At 59.0% G+C, this 18,646-nt stretch overlaps 1 protein-coding gene across 1 annotated transcript in view; it reads left to right on the top strand.

The window, feature by feature from the left end:
• Positions 1 to 18,646, top strand: part of FBRSL1 (fibrosin like 1) — an 83,853-nt gene that overhangs the window by 6,157 nt on the left and 59,050 nt on the right. Inside the window, exon 2 of the mRNA XM_052654333.1 lies at positions 9,544 to 9,744. Coding sequence (XP_052510293.1) covers positions 9,544 to 9,744 — 201 coding nt within the window. The remainder of the gene's footprint in view (positions 1 to 9,543; positions 9,745 to 18,646) is intronic.

The raw sequence follows: 18,646 nt of genomic DNA, 5'->3' as shown, positions 1-18,646 counted from the left end.
AGGCTCACGTGGGTCTCCCAGGCCTCTGGAAGCGACTGCTGGCCACCAGGGAGGGCTCTGACCCGTCCTGCTCTCCTGACTCATTGAGCACTGGGTGCGTCTTGTGCCCCGTGCCAGCTTTGGGCTTGGCTCCAGGCAGAGGAGGCGGACAGGTAACTATAGACTCGCGAGAGACTGGAAGGAGGTAACGGGCTGTGATGACAGCATCTGCCATGAAGGCAAGGCAGGTGCTGGGGCGGGTGGGGCTTTCGGGTTGAGAGGCTGTGGAAGGTCTGTGAGGCCAGGAGGGGCGCGTGCGGTGACCGATCACTGAGGTCACCTGAGACGCTTTCTCCTTTCGGGAGCTGGAATCTGAAACCTGCGTGGAATCAAGTGCTTTGGAGAATTAGGACAAATGTGGTATTTGGTTCCAGTTTGGTGTGGAGAATGATTTGCCACAGTAGTTCTGGAAAGAAATCTGAGTTTCCCCTTTTGTTCAGCTCACCAGGACTCATTTGTGTGTGGGAGGAGAGCTGGTTTGGACCCTGGTGTGCACGTGGGGCCGGGGGGTGGGGAGGCCGTTGTGCGTTTGTGTATGTGGGGAGGGACCTTGACCTGGGGAAGCGTCTCCAGTGTCCCCGGCTCTGCTTCTCCCTTGGAACAGATGTTTAGGGCGGTCACCGCCCTCTGGACTCTGCACGGAGCTGCACATGTTGACCTGGCAGCTTGTGCTGGGGGAAGCAGAGCAGGCATCTGTGCATGGCACCTGTGTGACCCTGTCAGGGGGCCCCCACTTACATGCCATTGCCAGGGAAGTACTAGGGGCCAGAGCCCAGCCCAGTCAGTGGTGGTGCCGAAAATCACAGCAACAGGAACGACGGCAGTCAGGGCCTCGGCTCACCTCGTCCTCCTAGCGGCCCCTGCAGCAGGTGCGTGCTGCTCCCGTTGTCCTCAGTTTTCCCCTCTGAAAACTCAGGAGTTAAGGCACTTCTAAATCTGCATGGCTGGCAAGTAGCAGAGCGGGATGAGAACCAGCCACAGGACCTAGGTCTGTGCTGCCCTGTGGAGGGCAGGGGGCTGGGGGTGGAGGCCATGTAACCAGAGAGCGGCAGGGCCCCCACCTGTCCAGCCTGGGCTTCACCCCTCTGGCCCGGGGCTGCATGTCTGACCACCCTGTTTTTCCTGTCCTTGGAGGGAGGGCCCTCACAGTTTCAGACTGAGTCAAGAGTTGGCCCTGTGGGGATCAGGTGGGACCTGGTGGGACCTCCAAACCAGCCTCCACAGGAGCTCCAGCAATGTGTGGCCATCAGCCATGTCCTGATCCTCTCTCCCTGCCCTGTCCCACTGGTTGCTCCAAATGTGACGTATTTTGCCACCTTTGGTGCCTGGCAGTTGCCCCTCTCCCTGCAGACACTCTCCAGCCTTGGGGGAGGGCAGGGGTGTTCATGGTCCTGGCCCCAGGTCTCCTGCCTCTCATGAGCGCCAGTCCCCACAGGGACCCATAGGGTCTGCCAAGATCCCATCACTTACCTAACCTCACATACCATAGCTATCCCCTCTGGCCCCCAGGCTCGGCGCTGTGTGCTGATCCTCAGACCCCGGCAGGCCCCTTGCCAGTGCTTTTCCCACATACTGCTTAGCCTGCCCTTACCTCAGTCTTGGCTCCACCTGCAGCCCCAGTGAGATTTGTCAGATAGGAATGCTCATAGACTCATCTGGATAAAGCCAAGGGCTCCTGACTCCTGAGATCACATCTCTTCCTGATCCAGATTCCCCAGAGATCCCCTGTCTGCTGTCCATGGAATGAACCCATGTTCCCCTTGAAGCCTGGCCCTGCCTACCTCCTCATCTTGGGCCCTGCACCCTAGGAGCGCCTGCCACGGGCCCCTGCCCAGCTTGCGTCATCTCCCAGGAGCAAGCTCAGGATGCTTCTGAGGCCCTCCTATCAGCCGGGGCAGCCCTGTGCCTGCTCTGGGTCTCACTTTCCTCATCTAGGGGTGATAAGGTGGAAGTACCTACTAGTGGTCCTGTACCTCCCTGTCTCTTCTCAGAGCTTGTTTTTCTTCATCCCCCACCCACACAGAACACGAGCATGAGATGGTTCAGCAGCAGCCGCCCTGGCTGCTCCCCCGCTGGGCTGGGCTGCAGCTGCGCAGATTCCAGGGCCCGAGGGGGAGCTCCCAGGACCTCGAGCTTGAGAGGAACTGTGGCAGTCCTGGTTGGGCACGGGATAGGGTCTGGCTGTGGAGGAGCGGGTGCTGAGCCTCTGGGGCAGGGCTCATGGCCTGAGGGGCCCTGAGCAGAGACCGACCTCGTCATCGTCAGAACGGTGGTTTGTGACCATTAAATCCCAGTGTAGTGCAAGTCAAGGGTCGGCCCGGGTCACGGGGGGTGGGGGACCCGCGCATGGACGTGGTGTTGGGTGGCTCGTGCAGACCTGAGCAGGCGGCTGTCTGTGCCACCTTCACACCTCCTCGTCCCCCAGGCACTTCCAGTTTCCCCAGACCTCTGTCTGCGTCGTCAGCCATCTGTCTGGCTTGACTTTACCACAGGGTGGGTGGGTCTGCGTGTTCTGTTTCCAGGTGACTCTTCTCTGTCCTGATGGGAGAGGCTCAGTCAGTGGATGTGGGAAGAGATGGGTACCTTCACAGGGCCTGGGAGGGGCCGTCCCTCTGGGAGGGGCTCCCTGCCCGTATGCCGGGAGCTGGGGCCCGGGAGGCACTGGCCGAGGCTGCGGTCGTCCTGCTGGAGCCGGGCTCCTGACTCCATGCCCTTGACCGTCTGCCCTCCAGCCATGCCCACCTCACCAGGTGCTCACTGCCCTGTGCACGCTGTGGGCGGGGTCTTGGGGTAGGGCACTGAGGAGGAGCGCAGTGGGACCGGGATGCGATGAGGCAGGTTCTGGAAGCTTCCAGAGCAGCAGAGGTGTCAGTGAGGTCTTCAGGAGACAGCCCTCAAGGGCAAGGGGACCCTCAGGGAAGCCTTGCCTAGAGAGTCAGCGTACTGGGTGTGGGGCTGGGGCGGTGTGGGTGTGACGTAGGCGGGGGACGGGTCAGGGAGGAAACTCTGACCAAGTGGCGCGGCTGGAGGGGAGACTGGACCTGGCCCCCAGAGCAGCCAGGCCAGCTCCCAGTTCAGGACCTGAGCCCAGACAGGTCCCAGGCCGGGGGCTGAGGTGCCTGTGGCCTTCCTGCACCTGGAACAGGGCCCGGGGCAGGGGTTAGGACAGGTGGAGGACCTTCTCAGCCCCCCCATCTGGCCCCCAGGACCTGTGTGGGCAGGGAGGGCCTCTAGCAAAGCCTGTCTAAATGGAGGCAGATCCTCTTGTGGTGGTTCACAGGGCCTTCCTTCCCTGTCTCTCTAGAACTTCCCTGACTTTGGCACTGAAGTCCCATGTCCCCAGAACCCGCAGACATGGAGAGTTGCTCACTTGGGGGCTGGAGGCATCGGATGCTGGTGGGCAGTGCAGAAGCTACCTGCTTTCTGGCTGGGGGGAGGGGAAGGGTTACCTCCTGGGGAAAGACCCTGGCAGTAAGCCACGGGCTCCCCCAGTCACTGGGAGGAAGCACCTGCACATGGAGTCTCTGCCCCAGGGTGTGAACCACAGCCTAGAGGAGCAGGGTGGAGGGGCTGCGATTTTACTGAGGTAAGCGGGTGCGGGAGTGTTGAGCCAAAACTTGCAGGTGAGGGGCAGTGAGCCGTGTGCATGCCAGGGCAAAGGAAGCAGCTGGGCCAAGGCCCTGGGGCAGACAAACTCTGATGGGAGATGACAGCCCGCCAGGTGAGCTGGGGGTGAGGCTCTGAAGGTAGAATGGGTGGGGCCCACACTCAGACTGCAGGCAGGTGGGATTTGACCTGAACTCCTGGAACCACAGAGAGCAGATGCCTGAAACAGGAGTCGGGGAGTGCTGCTGGGGCCCTCGAGTCCAGGAGGTTCTGGGAGACAGGCAACCTCAGCCACTGGCCCTGTCCCAGGGTGACATGGCCATCCCACAAGGCCTCCCTGCAGGAAGTAAAGGGGCAGGTGGGGTGGGAGGCAGTGGTGAGGTCTCGGGTGGGCTGTCCACTGGGGCCATCTGCATTCTCACCCTGCTGAGGGGGGAGCAAGAGTTGCCCAAGTTTGGTGAGGAGGGGTGAGCTCTGTGGGGGTGGGGTCCAGGTATTGGGGAACAGACTCCAGTGTGGTTCACAAAGTGTGGAAGAGGGGGTTCCTGCCCAGTTGGAGGGAGATGGCCATGCTTTTGCCTGCAGAGTCCGCGGCCTGAAAGGGCCCGATCCACTTGGGAGCAAGCAGCCTCAGCCCCCAGCGAGGGGAACAATTCTGAGTCTGTGTTTGCCAGTTTTAATTACTTTTCTCTCTCCATGGCTGGTTTACTGAAGCACAGTTTGAAATTTTATTGGTGGTGCATAGTATTAATGTTTAAGGGAGTTAAAAATAGTCACATGAAATTGCTACAGGAAAATCTAATCTGTGATTTCATAGCAGCTTCCCCTGACCCCAGTGGTCTTGAGGGCCTGGTCACTCGGGGCCTTCACTGCCGGGCCGTTGCCTCAGGTGGCAGAGATTGTGCGCCTCCATGCCCCACAGCACCCTCTCTGAGGCCCCCCTGCGTGCGGGCAAGGGTGCTGGGCTCTGCATGGCTGCATCTGCCCATGTGTGCCCGCAGGTGTGGCCCAGAGGCCCCATGCCGACTGAGGGCTACCTGGACACCCCTCTTGGGTCACCTCACTTGTCACCTCTGGTGATGGCAAGAGCTGACAACTCCCCGGGCTGGCTAGAAGTTCCTGGGTCACTGGTGGACATGACCGCGGACCCTGGGGCACTCACTGGAGTTCGTCCTGCCTCACACTGCATTGTCACAACCTTGGCAGTGCCTCATTGCCCCGTTTGTACTCGGGAGCACTTGTAGTAGCATTATTGTGGGCCTGCAGTGTGGCTCCAGAGGCAGCTGTGGGTAAAACCCCCACAGGCCTGGGCACAGCTGCTGCTCCAATCTCCAGATGCGGAAATTGAGGCCGGCGGGGCAGTGACCCTGCGTGTGCCTGGGCATGGCTGAGCCTTTTAAAGGAGCCCAGACAACCCCCCCCCCACCACCACCAGACTGGCCTCACAGGCGAGGGCAGCCCCAGCCTTGGGCACCAGGGCAGGGCTGGCTCATGTTCACCAGCTGCACGCACAGAACAGCAGCCCGGGGAGCTCTGGGAGTGTTCTCAGGGCAGTGACTTGCTGTGGGAGTGGCGTCTGGACCCCTGTGTGCCCTGCTCCAGAGAAATCCTGCTGAGATGGCGCGTTTCCTTCCAGGAGAGGAAACTGGTGGGGCCATTGGCTTAGAGTTCATCCTCTTGAGCCTTCAGGCGGGAAATGCTGTGGGCCTCTCTTGGAGCCAGGACGTGTGTGGCACGAGGACGCCTGCCTGTGGAAGCCAGGGAGCCTCTGTCTGCACAGGGCCCACGCTGGGCGCATGGCAGCTTGGCCAGGGCAGGCGGCTTTCCTGCCAGACGCAGAAGGTCCTGTCCTGGGGCCCCACGTGCCACCGTGGTCTGTGGCTGGCATGGAGCTGGACTGAGTTCAGTCCAGGGGAGAGAGGCATGAGTGTTTCAAGTTTTCTGACAATCTAGTTGTTGTTTTTTAAAGAAAAATAACAGGAAAAGTGGCAAGTTAGGACAATTCGTGGTTGACAGACGTGTCTTTTTAACCGCGTGAATGATGCAGTCGCCCAGTGTGTCTGAAGAGATGACCTAGAGTTTTCCTGAGGCCCTTCCAGAACCTGCAGAGGGGCTGGGGCTAGTGGCAGGGGGAGGGAGGGGTCCCGGCCCGGAGTGGGTGGGGTCCCGGAGGAGGTTCTATCTGCAGCGCGCACCACGTAAGTCACCCCCATGCTTGCTTCCCTTCCCTGTCTGTCCAGCCCATTTTATCTCCTTGGTTCACAGATGCTTGTTAGAAAGACAGGTCCCTGCCCCGTCCCATGTGACCCCTTAGGGCAGGTTGCCCCTGTAGGTTTCATGGTTAGTGGTGGACTGTCCATGCATTCTCTCCCTTTGCTCAGACTTTTGTCACGGGCAGCCCTGTTCTCTTTCTAGGGCTCAGACGTGAGAGCCCAGAGGTTATCCCCTGGACCAGAAACAGCCTTTGTGACTTTGGCCATGTAGGTCAAAAGTGGCCTTGGATGGCCCTAAGAAGGCCCTGAGATGGGTGCTTGCTCCTTCCTCCCTGTGAGAGCTCAGCCCACAGTGACAACGTGAGGTGCACACCTCAGGATCAGGCCACACAGGGGCAGGAGGCTTACTCTTTCCAGAATGAAGTGGTCCACGGGAAGGTGAGGGGAGAAAGCTTGCCGCTTTCTGTGGCAACAAGAAAGTCACAGCACCTGTGTTGGGTAGGAGCGGGGCTCCAAGGGATGGGAGATTGGGCCCAGGGGCCCGATCAGCGCAGCTGCAGTGTCCTGCGTGGAGACTCCGCGCCAGCCTCCTGTCCAGGGTACGGGGTCTGAGTGTGCATGTGCACGCCTGTGTGTGTGGCGGGGAGATGCCTCAAAGCCCCGCCTCCTTATATCTGTGGGCCCTTTAGGTGGTGTCTGCCTGTGCTTCCTGCATTGGCGAGTGCCGCGTCAGCCTGGCCACTGGGGTTCTGTCAGACGGGAGGGTGTGTGAACAAGCCCGCGTTTCCATCTGTAGACTGAGTGTGGCAGGCGGCTCCCTGCATGTGGGCCAGCCCAGTCCCTACTGCAGAAGACCTCGTGGGACAAAAGCCCCTCCCTCCCCTGAGGAAGCCTTCTGAGTGAGGTTACGGCCTTTTCCACCTTCGGATGGGAGGCTGGGGGGAGGTGGGGACCCATGGGTGGTCAGTGAGGTTCTGAGGGGACAGACCTGCAGCCTGGCACGATGGACAGGTGGGTGTTCCAGGAGCCTTGCTGTTTTCCAGGGCCTGGGTGGGAACAGTTGGGTGACCAGGAATCTCTCTGGACTTCTCTGGGCCTTGGCCTCCATCTGTAAAGGGGTTGGCATTCATGTGTCCTGGGCACACCAGGAGTCCATATGTATTGAGTACCCTGTGTGTGGGAAGCGAGCCGCTGTGTTCACCAGTGCTTTCTGTCCGTGGAGGCACAGCCTCAGTGTTGTTCCCCAGGGAAGCCCGTGGCCATATGCAGGGCCAGCTGCTGACTGCTGTCAGATGTCAGAGCCTCCCTTGGCCTCCCTCCCATCTCCGGGAGACAGGAATGCACCTCTGAAGCGGCTCCTTCTCTTCCACTTCCTTGTCTGCATTAGCCTTCTCTCCTTTTGAGAGTCGTGACAACTCACCTAATGGGCTGGCTCCCTCCTGATCTGACCCCAGGTGCCTGGAGCCGAGCTGGCATACAGTCGGCGCTCACTGCCACTGTAATGAGTTGGCCTGATTCCTATGGGAGGGGCAAGCGCGGGAAGTCCTGGGATCAGCAGGGACTCTTGTCGGCAGGGCATGAGGTGGGGAGTAGCCCCTTCTGACTGAGAAGCTAGTGCCCTGGGGGTTTCCAGAGGTGGCTGCAAAAGTGCAGGTGACCTGTGGGTGTCTCTGGAGTCTGATAGCCCAGAGTGTGAGCGTGGGAAAGGGGCTGTTCTGCACCCAGCAAGTCTCGGTCCCCCTTGCTGCTCAGGCAGAATCTGCCTGTGGAACTTTGGTCAGGTCCACAACTGTGGGCCTGGCAGGTCATCAGTGGGGACCTGAGTTCCAGGCTGGCAGGACTGCTGCATGGCATGGTGTCTGACCTCACGGATGTCCCAGGACAAGTGCCCCACCTGTGGCCCCCCCGGCTCAGCTGACCTTTAGGAGCCCCCATCCCCACTGGGATACCATCCCTCTCTCTTCCTGGTACCCCTGAGTTGACATTGAGGATAGGGCAGGGACGTGCAGGAAGGTGAGCATGCTAGTGCTTGGTGAAGGGGCAGGCATCACAGGGTGTGACATGGTTCCTCTTGAGAGGCTGTGGATGGCATTTCACTCCCCACATCCTGCTCGCGCTCCAGGTCTGCGTGCCTGTGGGTTTGGGCCTGGGAGAGGGGAGGGATCTGTTACACCGCCGTGTGCAGCCGTGGAGCATGGTGGTCAGTCAGCCTGCAGTTGGACGTGGTTGCTCCCGGGCCGGGCCACAGGTCACACCGGACAGGGCAGTCAGGGTGCTTCTGTTTCTGGAGGGACAACTCCAGTCTGGTTGGCCTCACTGGCGCCCCTGGTGAATTCTGGAAAGTGTGGGCCCCGCTCACTGGGTGGGAAGAGGGACGTGTGGAGTCTTCTTGAGGTGGCTGTGGACCCCAAGTTGGAGGACCCCACCCTCAAGCACAGCACCTCCTGTTTCCTGCCTCTGGTCCAGGGGACCAGAGCAGACTGGGACCTCATCCTTCCTGCCACCCGCTTAAGTACCTAGGGACACTTCTTGGAGGGCCGTGGGATAAAGTCACCACTGAGTTCATTCAGGCTTTCCTCCTCCTCTCCTCCCACAAATGCTCTTGGAACCTGCTAAGTCCCTTGTTGGCGTTTCCTTACCTCTCTCTTTAGCAGCCCAGTGGTGCTGGAGCTGCCTCCAGCTTCCTTGTGGATGCCAGCGAGTGGCACCTCACCTGCTCAGTAGATATCAATCCCAGGTGCTCCTGGGTTCTGGGCACACGGGCAGGGCTGTGTGTGTTGGTGGGGACGGGGGAGCGGGGCGTCCAGACCTCTGCATAGTAGTAGCTGTGCAGGCAGTGCAGAGGCTTGATGGGATGGGAGACCACATTGTCGTTGTCAGCATCAGTGTAACACATGCTTGTTAAACACCCACTGTGTGTCAGGCTCAGCTCTGGGCACTGGGTACAGCTGTGAGCAGGGCTCGCCCACATCTCTGCTCTAGGGCTGGATCTGGGGTCGCTGAAGCCCTGCACACCTGGCTGAGATGGAGACTGCTTTCCCAGGACAGTTCCCATCCAGTCAGGATTCCAGGCTGCAGGGAATTTGGGCTGATAGGCCCACAGGTGGCTCAGGACCAGAGGCGGAGGCAGCTGGAGTTGCACAATCTCTGCCTTTGGCCAGCTACTGTGCTAATGGCCTTCAGCCCAGGGCTCACCCTGTCTCAGACTGGGAATCTGAGGGCCACTCCCAGGATGGACCATGTCTCACAGAGGCCAGCACAGCCACCAGTCTCAGTGCCTGCTTCCCGTGAGCTTGGCTGAGACTTCACATTGGGCCGAGGATCAGGGCACCCTATTGCTGGCTGGGCTCCTTGGGAAACACCCCAGTCATCCTCCCCAAACCCCCAGTCCTGACAGGCCCGCCCATGCTCATCCGACCCATCTATGCCCTACCCGTCCCTCCATCTGCCTTCACTCCCCTCAGGCGGCCCTGCCAGGGTGGGAGGCTTCCTCACAAGCTTAGAGTGGTAGGCTGACAGCCCGCTGTGGAGGGCGGCGTGGGCTGCGGCCCCTCAGGTGGGCGCTGGCACGTGCACAGGGCCCCACCTTTGGCATGGCATAGTCTCTCGTGGTGTCACCGTTGGGATAGCTAACACTCCATGTGTCACCACCGATTAACTGGCTTTGTTCTTCCTTGCCCCGCAGAAGGACATGGCCCTGAAGCCACACGAGCGGAAGGAGAAGTGGGAACGTCGCCTTGTCAAGAAGCCCCGGGAGGCAGAAAACTGCCCATCTGCAGAGCCAAGTGAGAACGGGCGGCCCCTCGAGGCAGGCAGCTCTGAGCAGGACCTGGAGACCCCCTGTGACCGAGGGAAGAAGAAGGTCCCTCTGCAGCCCACCAAGCAGGTGAGCCCTGGGCCCCTCCCACTCAGAGCCATGGGCTCTGTGCCCTCTGCCCCCGGGCAGCCTCGGGGCCACACCAGCACCTGGACACCACCCATCGTCAGCTGGGCCTCCCTGGCAACGTGCTCCGTCGTTGTCGGGGGTGGGGTATGGGGCACACGTGGACTGGGGCCAGGGGCACCTGTCCACTGGAAGTCTGAGGGGTCCTGAATAGAGGCAAAAGGCACCTCGGGGGTCACAGCCAGAGAGAGGCCACGCCAGGCCAGGAACCGGGGGCGGGGGTGTCTTGTCTCAGGCGGGACGGGAGGGTGCACCGCTGATAGGCTGGCCCCGTTTCCCCATTGCGTCTGTCAGGCTCCGCCGACTACGGGGTGTCCAGTGTGTCTAATGCGTGGGGTCCAGGCTCATTGCTCGGTGCTCTCCACATGCTAAACTTAGGCGAAGCGCAGTGTCTGCGAGACTGGGGGAGTCACATCACTTCTGTTTGGTGGTCCAGGCGCAAGGAGCAGCCCTGCTGGGAGCAGGCCCTCAGCGAGGGGTGATCCTTGCTGTCACCCAGAGCCCAGCTGGCATGGGGCAGGGAGACTGGGGCCAGGGGCTTATCTCCCAGAGCACAGGGTTCTGTCCTAGGTGTCGGCTCAGCACTGCAGCTGCTTTCCTCTTCAGGGACTCACTGGTTTGCGCCTCTGTTCAGAGAGGGGGTTCTTCTTGGTGTTTCACACTCCACTTTCAACTCCCTTGGGGATTGGAATGCTGGTGAGGGGGCAGCATGTCTCAGGGACCCGGGCTGGATGGGGGGTCTACAGACACACCTGCCCAGGTGGACACGTGCTCTTTCTTCCATGCAGGTGTGCTCCCCAGAAGGGGGGCCGCTCCCAGCCAACCACTGGGACCAGAACGGCCCGGCCCAGCGCCAGCAGCAGCTCCAGCCCAGCCAGCCCCAGGGGTCACTCCCAGCCCCGTGTCAGCGCTGCCAGCCCCGTCGGGCTTCCCCGGACCCCGGGCAGCCCTGCCAGCCCCAGCGGCCACTCCCGGGTCAGCGCAGCTGGCCCCAGCGGTCACTTCTGGGCCCAAGACAGCCCTGCCAACCCCGGCGGTCACTTCTGGGCCCAGGTCAGCCCTGCCGGCCCCAGCAGCTGCTTCCAGCCCCAGATCAGCCCTGCCGGCCCCAGCGGTCACTCCCAGCTCAGCCCCACCAGCCACGTTGGGCACTAGCCCCTAGGCAGCGCTTCCGGCGCCTGCGCTCCCTCCTGGCCCCGTGGCAGCGCTGCCGGCCCCTACGGTCCATCCTGGCCCCGTGTTACCTCTGTCGACCCCTACGGTCCATCCTGGCCCCGTGGCACCGCTGCCGGCCCCTGCGGTCCATCCTGGTCCCATGCCACGTCTGCCGGTCCCTGCTGGCCCTCTGGCACCGCTGCTGGCCTGTGCGGTCGTGGATGGGCCCGTGTTTCCGTGGCCAGCCCAGCAGGGCATCCTCAGGACAGCGGTGCCGGCCCCTTCGGTCACTGCTAGCCCAGTGCCAGCGGTGTCAGCCCCCCCAGTCGCTCCTCATGCTGCGTCCACGTCGCCGGCCTACCAGCTCACCCTCAGGCCAGTGCTGCTGCCCCCGGCGGGCGTTCCTAGCCCCATGCCAGCCCCGAAGATCCCTTCTGGGCCAGCCCAGCCGCCCCCGGCGGTCACTGCTTGATCTCAATCAGCCCCAACAGTTAGTTGAAGCCTCAGAGCAGCCTGGCCCACCCAAACCTTCACTGCTGGGCCCTGGACAGCCGTGCCAACAAAAGCGGCCACTCATGGACCCAGAACAGCCTCACCCGCCCAAGCGGCCACTCTTGGGCCCAGAACAGCCCTGCCGACGAAAGCGGCCACTCTTGGGCCCAGAACAGCCCTGCCAGCCCCTGCGGTCACTTTTGGGCCCAAGCCAGCCCTGCAAGCCCCAGCCGTTACTTCCCTTACCTGAGCGCCCCTCACTCCTGGGTCGGCCAACTCCACCCCGCCGGCCTCTCTTGGGGCCCCCGAGCCAGCCACGGCAGTCCCTGCTGAACCTGGTGCGGGCCCATCAGCCCCAGCTCTCCCTCCTGGCCCCAGGCCAACCCTGCCGGCCCCTGAGGTCACGACGGACTCGATCCTCCACCCCTGCGGTGGCCCGCCAGGCCCCATCCGTGAGCCCTGGAGCCTGATGCCCATTCTCCCAGACCACCCCAGGTGTGGCTCTGCTGAGCCAGGCCAAGGCCCCCCTCACCTTGCAGCCTGAGATGTGTTGTCAGACTGGTCAGAGGCCTTCTCCAGACAGACTGAGGCTCAGCAGAGGCAGGAGCCCCCTGCAGGGCCACCACCAATCTGAGACCCCCCTGCGCCAGGAAGAGAGGAGAGGACCTCAGCACCTTCCCACCTTCCACAGGCTCACCCCCACTGTGCCCACTGCGTTGTGACATGCACGCCCCCAGGAGAGGGAACACAGCTACCCCCAAAGGCTCAGGCTTGGGGTTGGGGCGGTCCTTCAGCATCTCTCTGTGCCTCTAAAGTGCCCACTTGTCCTTCAGTGTTGGAGTTCCATGCCCAGGTGTACTGTTCAGAGAGTGAGCTCGTGTGTGCATGTACACAGTGTGTGGTCTGCAAGTATGCGCGTGTCCATGGAGAGAGAGTGTGTGTGTGTCTGTGTGTGAGATTTTGGGAGGTGTGCCAGCTGTAGGCCTTGCTCTCCTTGAGCCCCTATCCATCTGGCCAGTGTGCATTCCCCACGTCCCTTGCCAGGCAGAATGTGGGCACAACCAGAGCCTGGCCTGGGCCCCTACTTTCCTGCCCTCTGGCAGAGGGTCGCATTTGTCCAGCTCCAGGGTCCTGTGACTGTGGAGAGAGGGCCTGAAGAATGCTCAAGGCCGTCCATGTTGGTCTGCTGGTGCCAAGGAAGGTCCCCTCGGGAGTCTGTTTCCACCCTGATGGTCAGGCAATGAGGCGGAGGGCAGAGTCTCCCACCCGCCCCCCCCCAGCTTTGGACCAAGAAAGCCTGCAGGGCCCAAGGCCATTTCCAGAATGTCTGCTCCCAGCCTCCCACTTGTCCCCTACAGCTTTCTGGCTCCCGGCCCCCCAGGAAGGCCCCTGTCAAGACAGACCTCACACTACAAGGCTTTCTCTGCCGCACCCCCACCCCGCTACCAGACCCACGTCTGCACTCAAGGGTCATCCACCCCTTGCCCCTGGAGTCCCAGCACAGGTGGGAGAGCAGCGTCGGCGACCAGGGCTCTGCTTTGTGCGCCCGCCTCACCCGGCTGTGATGGTCACTTCCAGTACTGACCTGGTTCACGGAGGCCACAGACACACGCACCGCCCCCCACACCCCACCCCACCCCACCCCGGTTTCCAGGCCCAAGCCTTCCTCCCTGCTTGGTCGTGAAGACCCTGACACCCAGAGCAGGGCCTGCTGATACCTGGTCTCCCTCCCAGAAACATGGGGCTTATTTTTCTGATTAAAGAAAATAAAAAGTGCTGTGCCATTATTTTTATAATAGCATCAGTGTTTGTAATTTAACATAGTTTGTGTCGTATGGAAAGTGATTTATTCCAACAAGTGGTTTTCTGCACATCTGGACTTGCCTCTCGTTTATTCGATTTCAGCTGAGTTGCAGGAGAGCAGCCAGGGAGGGGGTGCCCAGGCGGGGGGCGCCTGGCTCGGACGTGGCTCACCATGCCACATGGTGTGGGCCTGGGGGCTGCAGCTCGCTGTAATGACCCTCCACGCCCTCCTGGCAGCCTACTTAATGGACCGGCTCCTCCTGTCCTGTTTCTTGGAGCCCCCGCTGTGGAAAGGGTCTTTTTCTCAATGCCACTGAAGGCGCTTCTGAGATCTTATCATCGACTCCCGCGTAGTTCCACTATCCCGTTGTGCACAGAGGGTGGCAAGGCCACCCTCTCCCTCCCACTGCCCTGAACTCTGAGCCCAGGTGCAGTCTGAGCATCTCTGCCTCCAGGCCCTGTGCGTGCTCTTGTCTGGGCATGTCTCAGGCGGGGCAGGCCAGGACTGGACAGTTGGTCACCACCTTTCTAGGCCTCTGGGCTCTTGGACTGTTGGCTGCAGTACATGGGTGCCACTTAGTGGGAGAAACACAGCTCTTGGGGGCACCATCTCTGATGGCAGGAGAGAGGTGGGGAAGAGGGCTGAGCCCTCGGGATCGCCAGGGCCTGGGGCTACCCCACCCCGCCGCGGGTGAACTCCATGGTGAGTTGGGGTGGGGCTGTCCCTTGTGTGATCACTGCTGAAGAAAGGACTCGGGTTCCATCTGGACTTAGCGGGGCTCTCTAACCCCATCATGACTCTGTGGCCACGGCTGGCCTCAGGTTCAAAGTGCCAGGACCCTGAGGGATGTGCATTTGGGCGAGGCATCCACTGGCCATAGAGGGGACCGGATCACATGCGTCGTGTCCTGGGGAACCCATGTTGCCATGAAAAAATATAGGTGGTCCAGTGTGACCAGATCAGTGTTTCTGAGAACAATGGGAAGCCTGGGTTTTTCTGTGGATTCAGTGGGTTTTTTCAAACATTGGTGGCTAATTCTAACTTGATGACTCACCTAGCTGGCCAGAGGACACAGCTGTGTGGGTTTTGCATGGCCTGGTGGCAGAGGTTTGGGCCCTGGCAATTGTCCTGGCCCTGAAGCCAAGGGTGTGCGATGTGGCCCACCTCGTTGTGGGGAGAATGGGGTGGTCTGGCCTGACGGGCAGAGTTGGAGTCTTTGGAGGGGGGCATGCCTTGGGGGTCTAGGGGAGGCCCTGTGCTGCCCCAGGCAGCCCTTGGATGGAGACTGGAGCCTGGGCACAGTGCTCTGCTGGGGCCTCTTGATCCTGCGGCCCACCTCCTCTTCTGCAGACTGGGCCATGGGGAGGGGACATGTGCCTTCTCTACAGGAGCCCCTGATGTGACGCCTGGTCACTATTAATCCTTTGCTGTGTGATGGCTGTTGTGGTTTTACTGTCAGGTTGAGTAAGGGGTGACCAGGTGGTAGGTGGTCTGTCCAAAAGCAACACAGAGATGAAACCTACCTACTAAACAAGACCTCTTGGGGTCCACCCAGTGGGTGGGGAGGGCCAGGAGCATGGGTGACCCCGATGAGTCTGCAGGTTCCCAGCCCTTGAAGGGGATCGCACGCCACCTCCAGCGTCCACCTGGGACACCTGGTCCAGGCTGGCGGTTTCCGGGGGGAGATTGCTTGTCGGCTGCCATGCACAGGGCTTCCCTGCGTATGTGTGCACAGCTGTCTTGAGCACAGAGGTGCTCTCCAGGTGAGCGCCTAATCACTCCCCTTGAGTTCTGCTCCTTCACGTGGGGGACACCCTGGGGAGGATGGGCCCCTGGACCAGCCACTCACTGCACGAGGACTTTGTCAGCACCTAAGGCGCCGGGCACACGATGCATCTTGACCAAGGCAGATCATCCCTGCCCCAGGGAGCCTTTGACGGGGCAGACGTGGAATGTAACACAGTCGCTTAATGTATTAGAAGAGTCAGGCCTACATGTGTGTGTAGAGACGCTTGGCTGGGCAGGGGAGCTGGTGGCCTGCCTTCCCCAGCCAGAGGCTGCACTGACCACGGAACATCCCCAGCAGCTCACCAGGTCGGGAGCTGGGGCGTCTGAGGAAGGTTATGTCCGTGTCCAGCCACCTGCTCTTGCCTGGGAGGCTTGACAGGAATCCTGTCCCGGGGGTGGGACTAGAGGGCTTGAGACTGAGAGGGGCGCCACCCAAACTCCTGGAGGGGTCCCAGGGGCCTTGTTAAAAGGCAGGTTCTGACCCTGCAGAAGCTTAGAGTAGCTCTCTTTGCTGGGACTGTGATGGGACGCACATTAAAACCATAAAGAGACAAAATTAGCCCTAACATATTTTAACTCCATATACCATCAGCACTGTGTATCCACCGATGCAGAGGGCTGACTGGGGCTGCATCATTTTATATAAAGGGCTTGAGCATCTCTGGAGTTCTGGTACCTGTAGGGGGCTCCTGGGGGGCTTCCCCAGTGGCTCAGAGGTAAAGAATGTGCCTGGAATCAACCTCCCATGGACACTGAGGGATAACTGTATTCTAAATAGTATCATTGCAATATGTAATCAGTGTAAAAATTAACAGTGGGGTATTCTACTTTATTTTTGTACCAAGTCTTGGAAAGGTAGCACGTGTCTTCCTCATGCAGCCCTTCTCAGTTGGCCTCAGACTGGTCCAGTGTGCTTCAGAGTCAGAAAGGTGTCTTTCCCAAGTTCACTGTCTCCTCACACTTGCCACTCTTGTTGGTTTCTCATTCTTGCACTCAGCCAGCCCTTGGTTTGAACCCCCACCACTGGGCAGCAAAGCCGAGCACCTATCAGCCTAAAACCTCCCCTGTGAGCATCAGGTCTGTGTATCCAGGGCCAATACCCTCCACCCCAGAAGCCACAGCCCCCTCACTGAGCGAGAACGAGCCAGAACACAGCTCCAAACCTTCCTTCACTTCAGTGGGGAGCTCGGCTTCTGCCCCGGGGATCAGGCCAGGAACGGGGAGCCATCTTCCACTGCTCACTTCCCCCAGGCCAGCCCTTTGCTTCCACTTCCTAACTCTCCTTCTGAACAGGATTTCATTAGAAAATTAAAGTGGAAATAAGAATTCATCATACAGAATGCACCTAATAGGGTACAGCCAAAGCAGTGTTCAGAGTGAGACCTCTAGCCTCGGTGCTCACGTTGGAAAAGATGAGTTCAAGATGAGTGACATGAAGAACCTACAAGAGCAGAGTGTCATATGGAAGAAAGGGAGGAATCTGAATGAGAGCGTAATTAATGAGCAAGAAAGCAAGCGATAGGGAAAGTGAACAAAATTGAAAACTGTTTCCTGGAAAGCATCAACAAAATTGAGAACTCCCCTGTACTTAGATTGATCAAGTGAAAAGGAACACAGATTACCAACATTAGGAACTAAAATGGAAATACCACTGCAGGTGCTACAGACATTGAAAGAATGGGGCATAAACAATTTTATCCCAGTAATTGAACAACTTAGCTGAAATGAACAAAGTTTTTGAAAAATACAACTTAGCAAAACTGATTTAAGATGAAAGTTCCCGTCGTTCCCTCGTTGAGTTGTGTCCAACTCTTTACGACCCCATGAACTGTAGCCCACCAGGCTCCTCTGTCCTACACTATCTCCCAGAGTTTGCTCAGATTCATGTCCGTTGAGTCAGTGATGCTGTCTAACCGTCTCATCCTCTGCCATCCCCCTCCTCCTGCCTTCAGTCTTTCCCAGCATCAGGGTCTTTTCCCCTGAGTCAGCACTTCACATTAGCTGGTCAAAGTATTGGAGCTTCAGCATCAATCCTTCCAATGAATATTCAGGGTTGATTTCCTTTAGGATTGACTGGTTTGATCTCCTTGCTGTCCAAGGGACTCTCAAGAGTCTTTTCCAGCACCACAATTCAGAAGCATCAGTTTTCAGTGCTCAGCCTTGTGTTACAACTCTCACATCCACACATGACTACTGGAAAACCGTAGCTTTGATTATATGGACCTTTGTTGACGAAGTGATGTCTCTGCTTTTTAATACATGGTCTAGGTCTGTCATAGCTTTCCTTCCAAGGAGCAAGCGTCTTTAAATTTCATGGCTGCAGTCACCATCCACAGTGATTTTGGAGCCCAAGAAAATAAAATCTCTGCTTCTACTTTTTTCTGTTGTATTTGCCATGAAGTGATGGGACCGGATGCCATTATCTTAGTTTTTTGAACATTGAGTTTCAAGCCACTCTCCTCTTTTGCTTTCATCAAGAGGTTCTTTAGTTCCTCTTCACTTTCTGCCATTAGACTGGTATCATCTGCATATCTGAGGTTGTTGATATTTCTCCCAGTGATCTTCATTCCAGCTTGTGATTCATCAAGCCTGGCATTTCGCATGATGTGCTCTGCATAGAAGTTGAAAAAACAGAGAGACAATATACAGCCTTGTCATACTCTCTACCACTGAGCCACCAGGAAAGCCCTGAGATGAAATAGATGATCTGAATAGTCATGTGTCTGACTTTGTAAACTGGATGTCCGTGTCTACCACTCACTGCTAGCCCACCACCTCTTACCAGCAAAGAAAAGCTGACCTTTCACAGCTGGCCCAGGCACTGTCTCCAGTGACCACACCTGTGAGGCAGAATATTGCTAGTACCATTTTTCAGAGGAGGATATGGAAACCAAAGAAAAAAAGCATCTGACTAACTTGTCTGAGACAAGCAGGGAAAGTGATGGAGCCAGGGTTCAAACCAGGTGGCTCAACTCCAGAATCTGTGCCCTTGACCCTGACCTTTCCGTGGAAGACAGCCAGCTTCAGTTTTCCTGCCCATCTGCAGGTGGTGAGGTTCCTCTAAAGGCCCATTTGAGCACGCCCTTCCCTTGCTGAAAGCACCCTGGAAGTTCCCCTCCACCCTCAGGAAGTCTTGGTTCCTGGACATGCCCCACAAGGGCCTTTGTGGTCTGAGTTCTCCCTCCTCCCCGACCTGCCTGCCTTCCACCCCTCCCCTGCTCCCATGCCCCTCTCTTGGGCTCACCCCTCTGTGGTGTGGGGATTGCCCGTTTCTTCTCTGCACCCCCGAGCAGGCCTGGTAACCGCGAACCTGGCAGAGGGCTGGGCCCCGGACGCTTAGTCAACATGGGGTGAGACAGAGCGGGGCAGAGTTCTGGATGCAATCTACACAGCCTGTCTGTGCTCTTCACCATCACATCGGTCTGCCAGGTCCATATTTGCCAGTGTAGGGGTTTTCTAATCGCAATTTTCCACACTGGGCTTGGTAGAGTCCTTCCAGAATATTCCCTCGCCCTCTGGAAGATGAATGTCGTGGTGGGGAATGAGCTCTGGCACCTGCCAGCTGTGTGGCCTTGAGCAGGTGACTGCCCCTCGGTGCCTCAGTTT

This window comes from Budorcas taxicolor, chromosome 17, assembly GCF_023091745.1.
Source record: "Budorcas taxicolor isolate Tak-1 chromosome 17, Takin1.1, whole genome shotgun sequence".
Taxonomy (NCBI): domain Eukaryota; kingdom Metazoa; phylum Chordata; class Mammalia; order Artiodactyla; family Bovidae; genus Budorcas; species Budorcas taxicolor.
The sequence above is the reverse complement of the archived record's forward strand: the minus strand, read 5'-3'. Positions and strand labels throughout refer to the sequence as shown.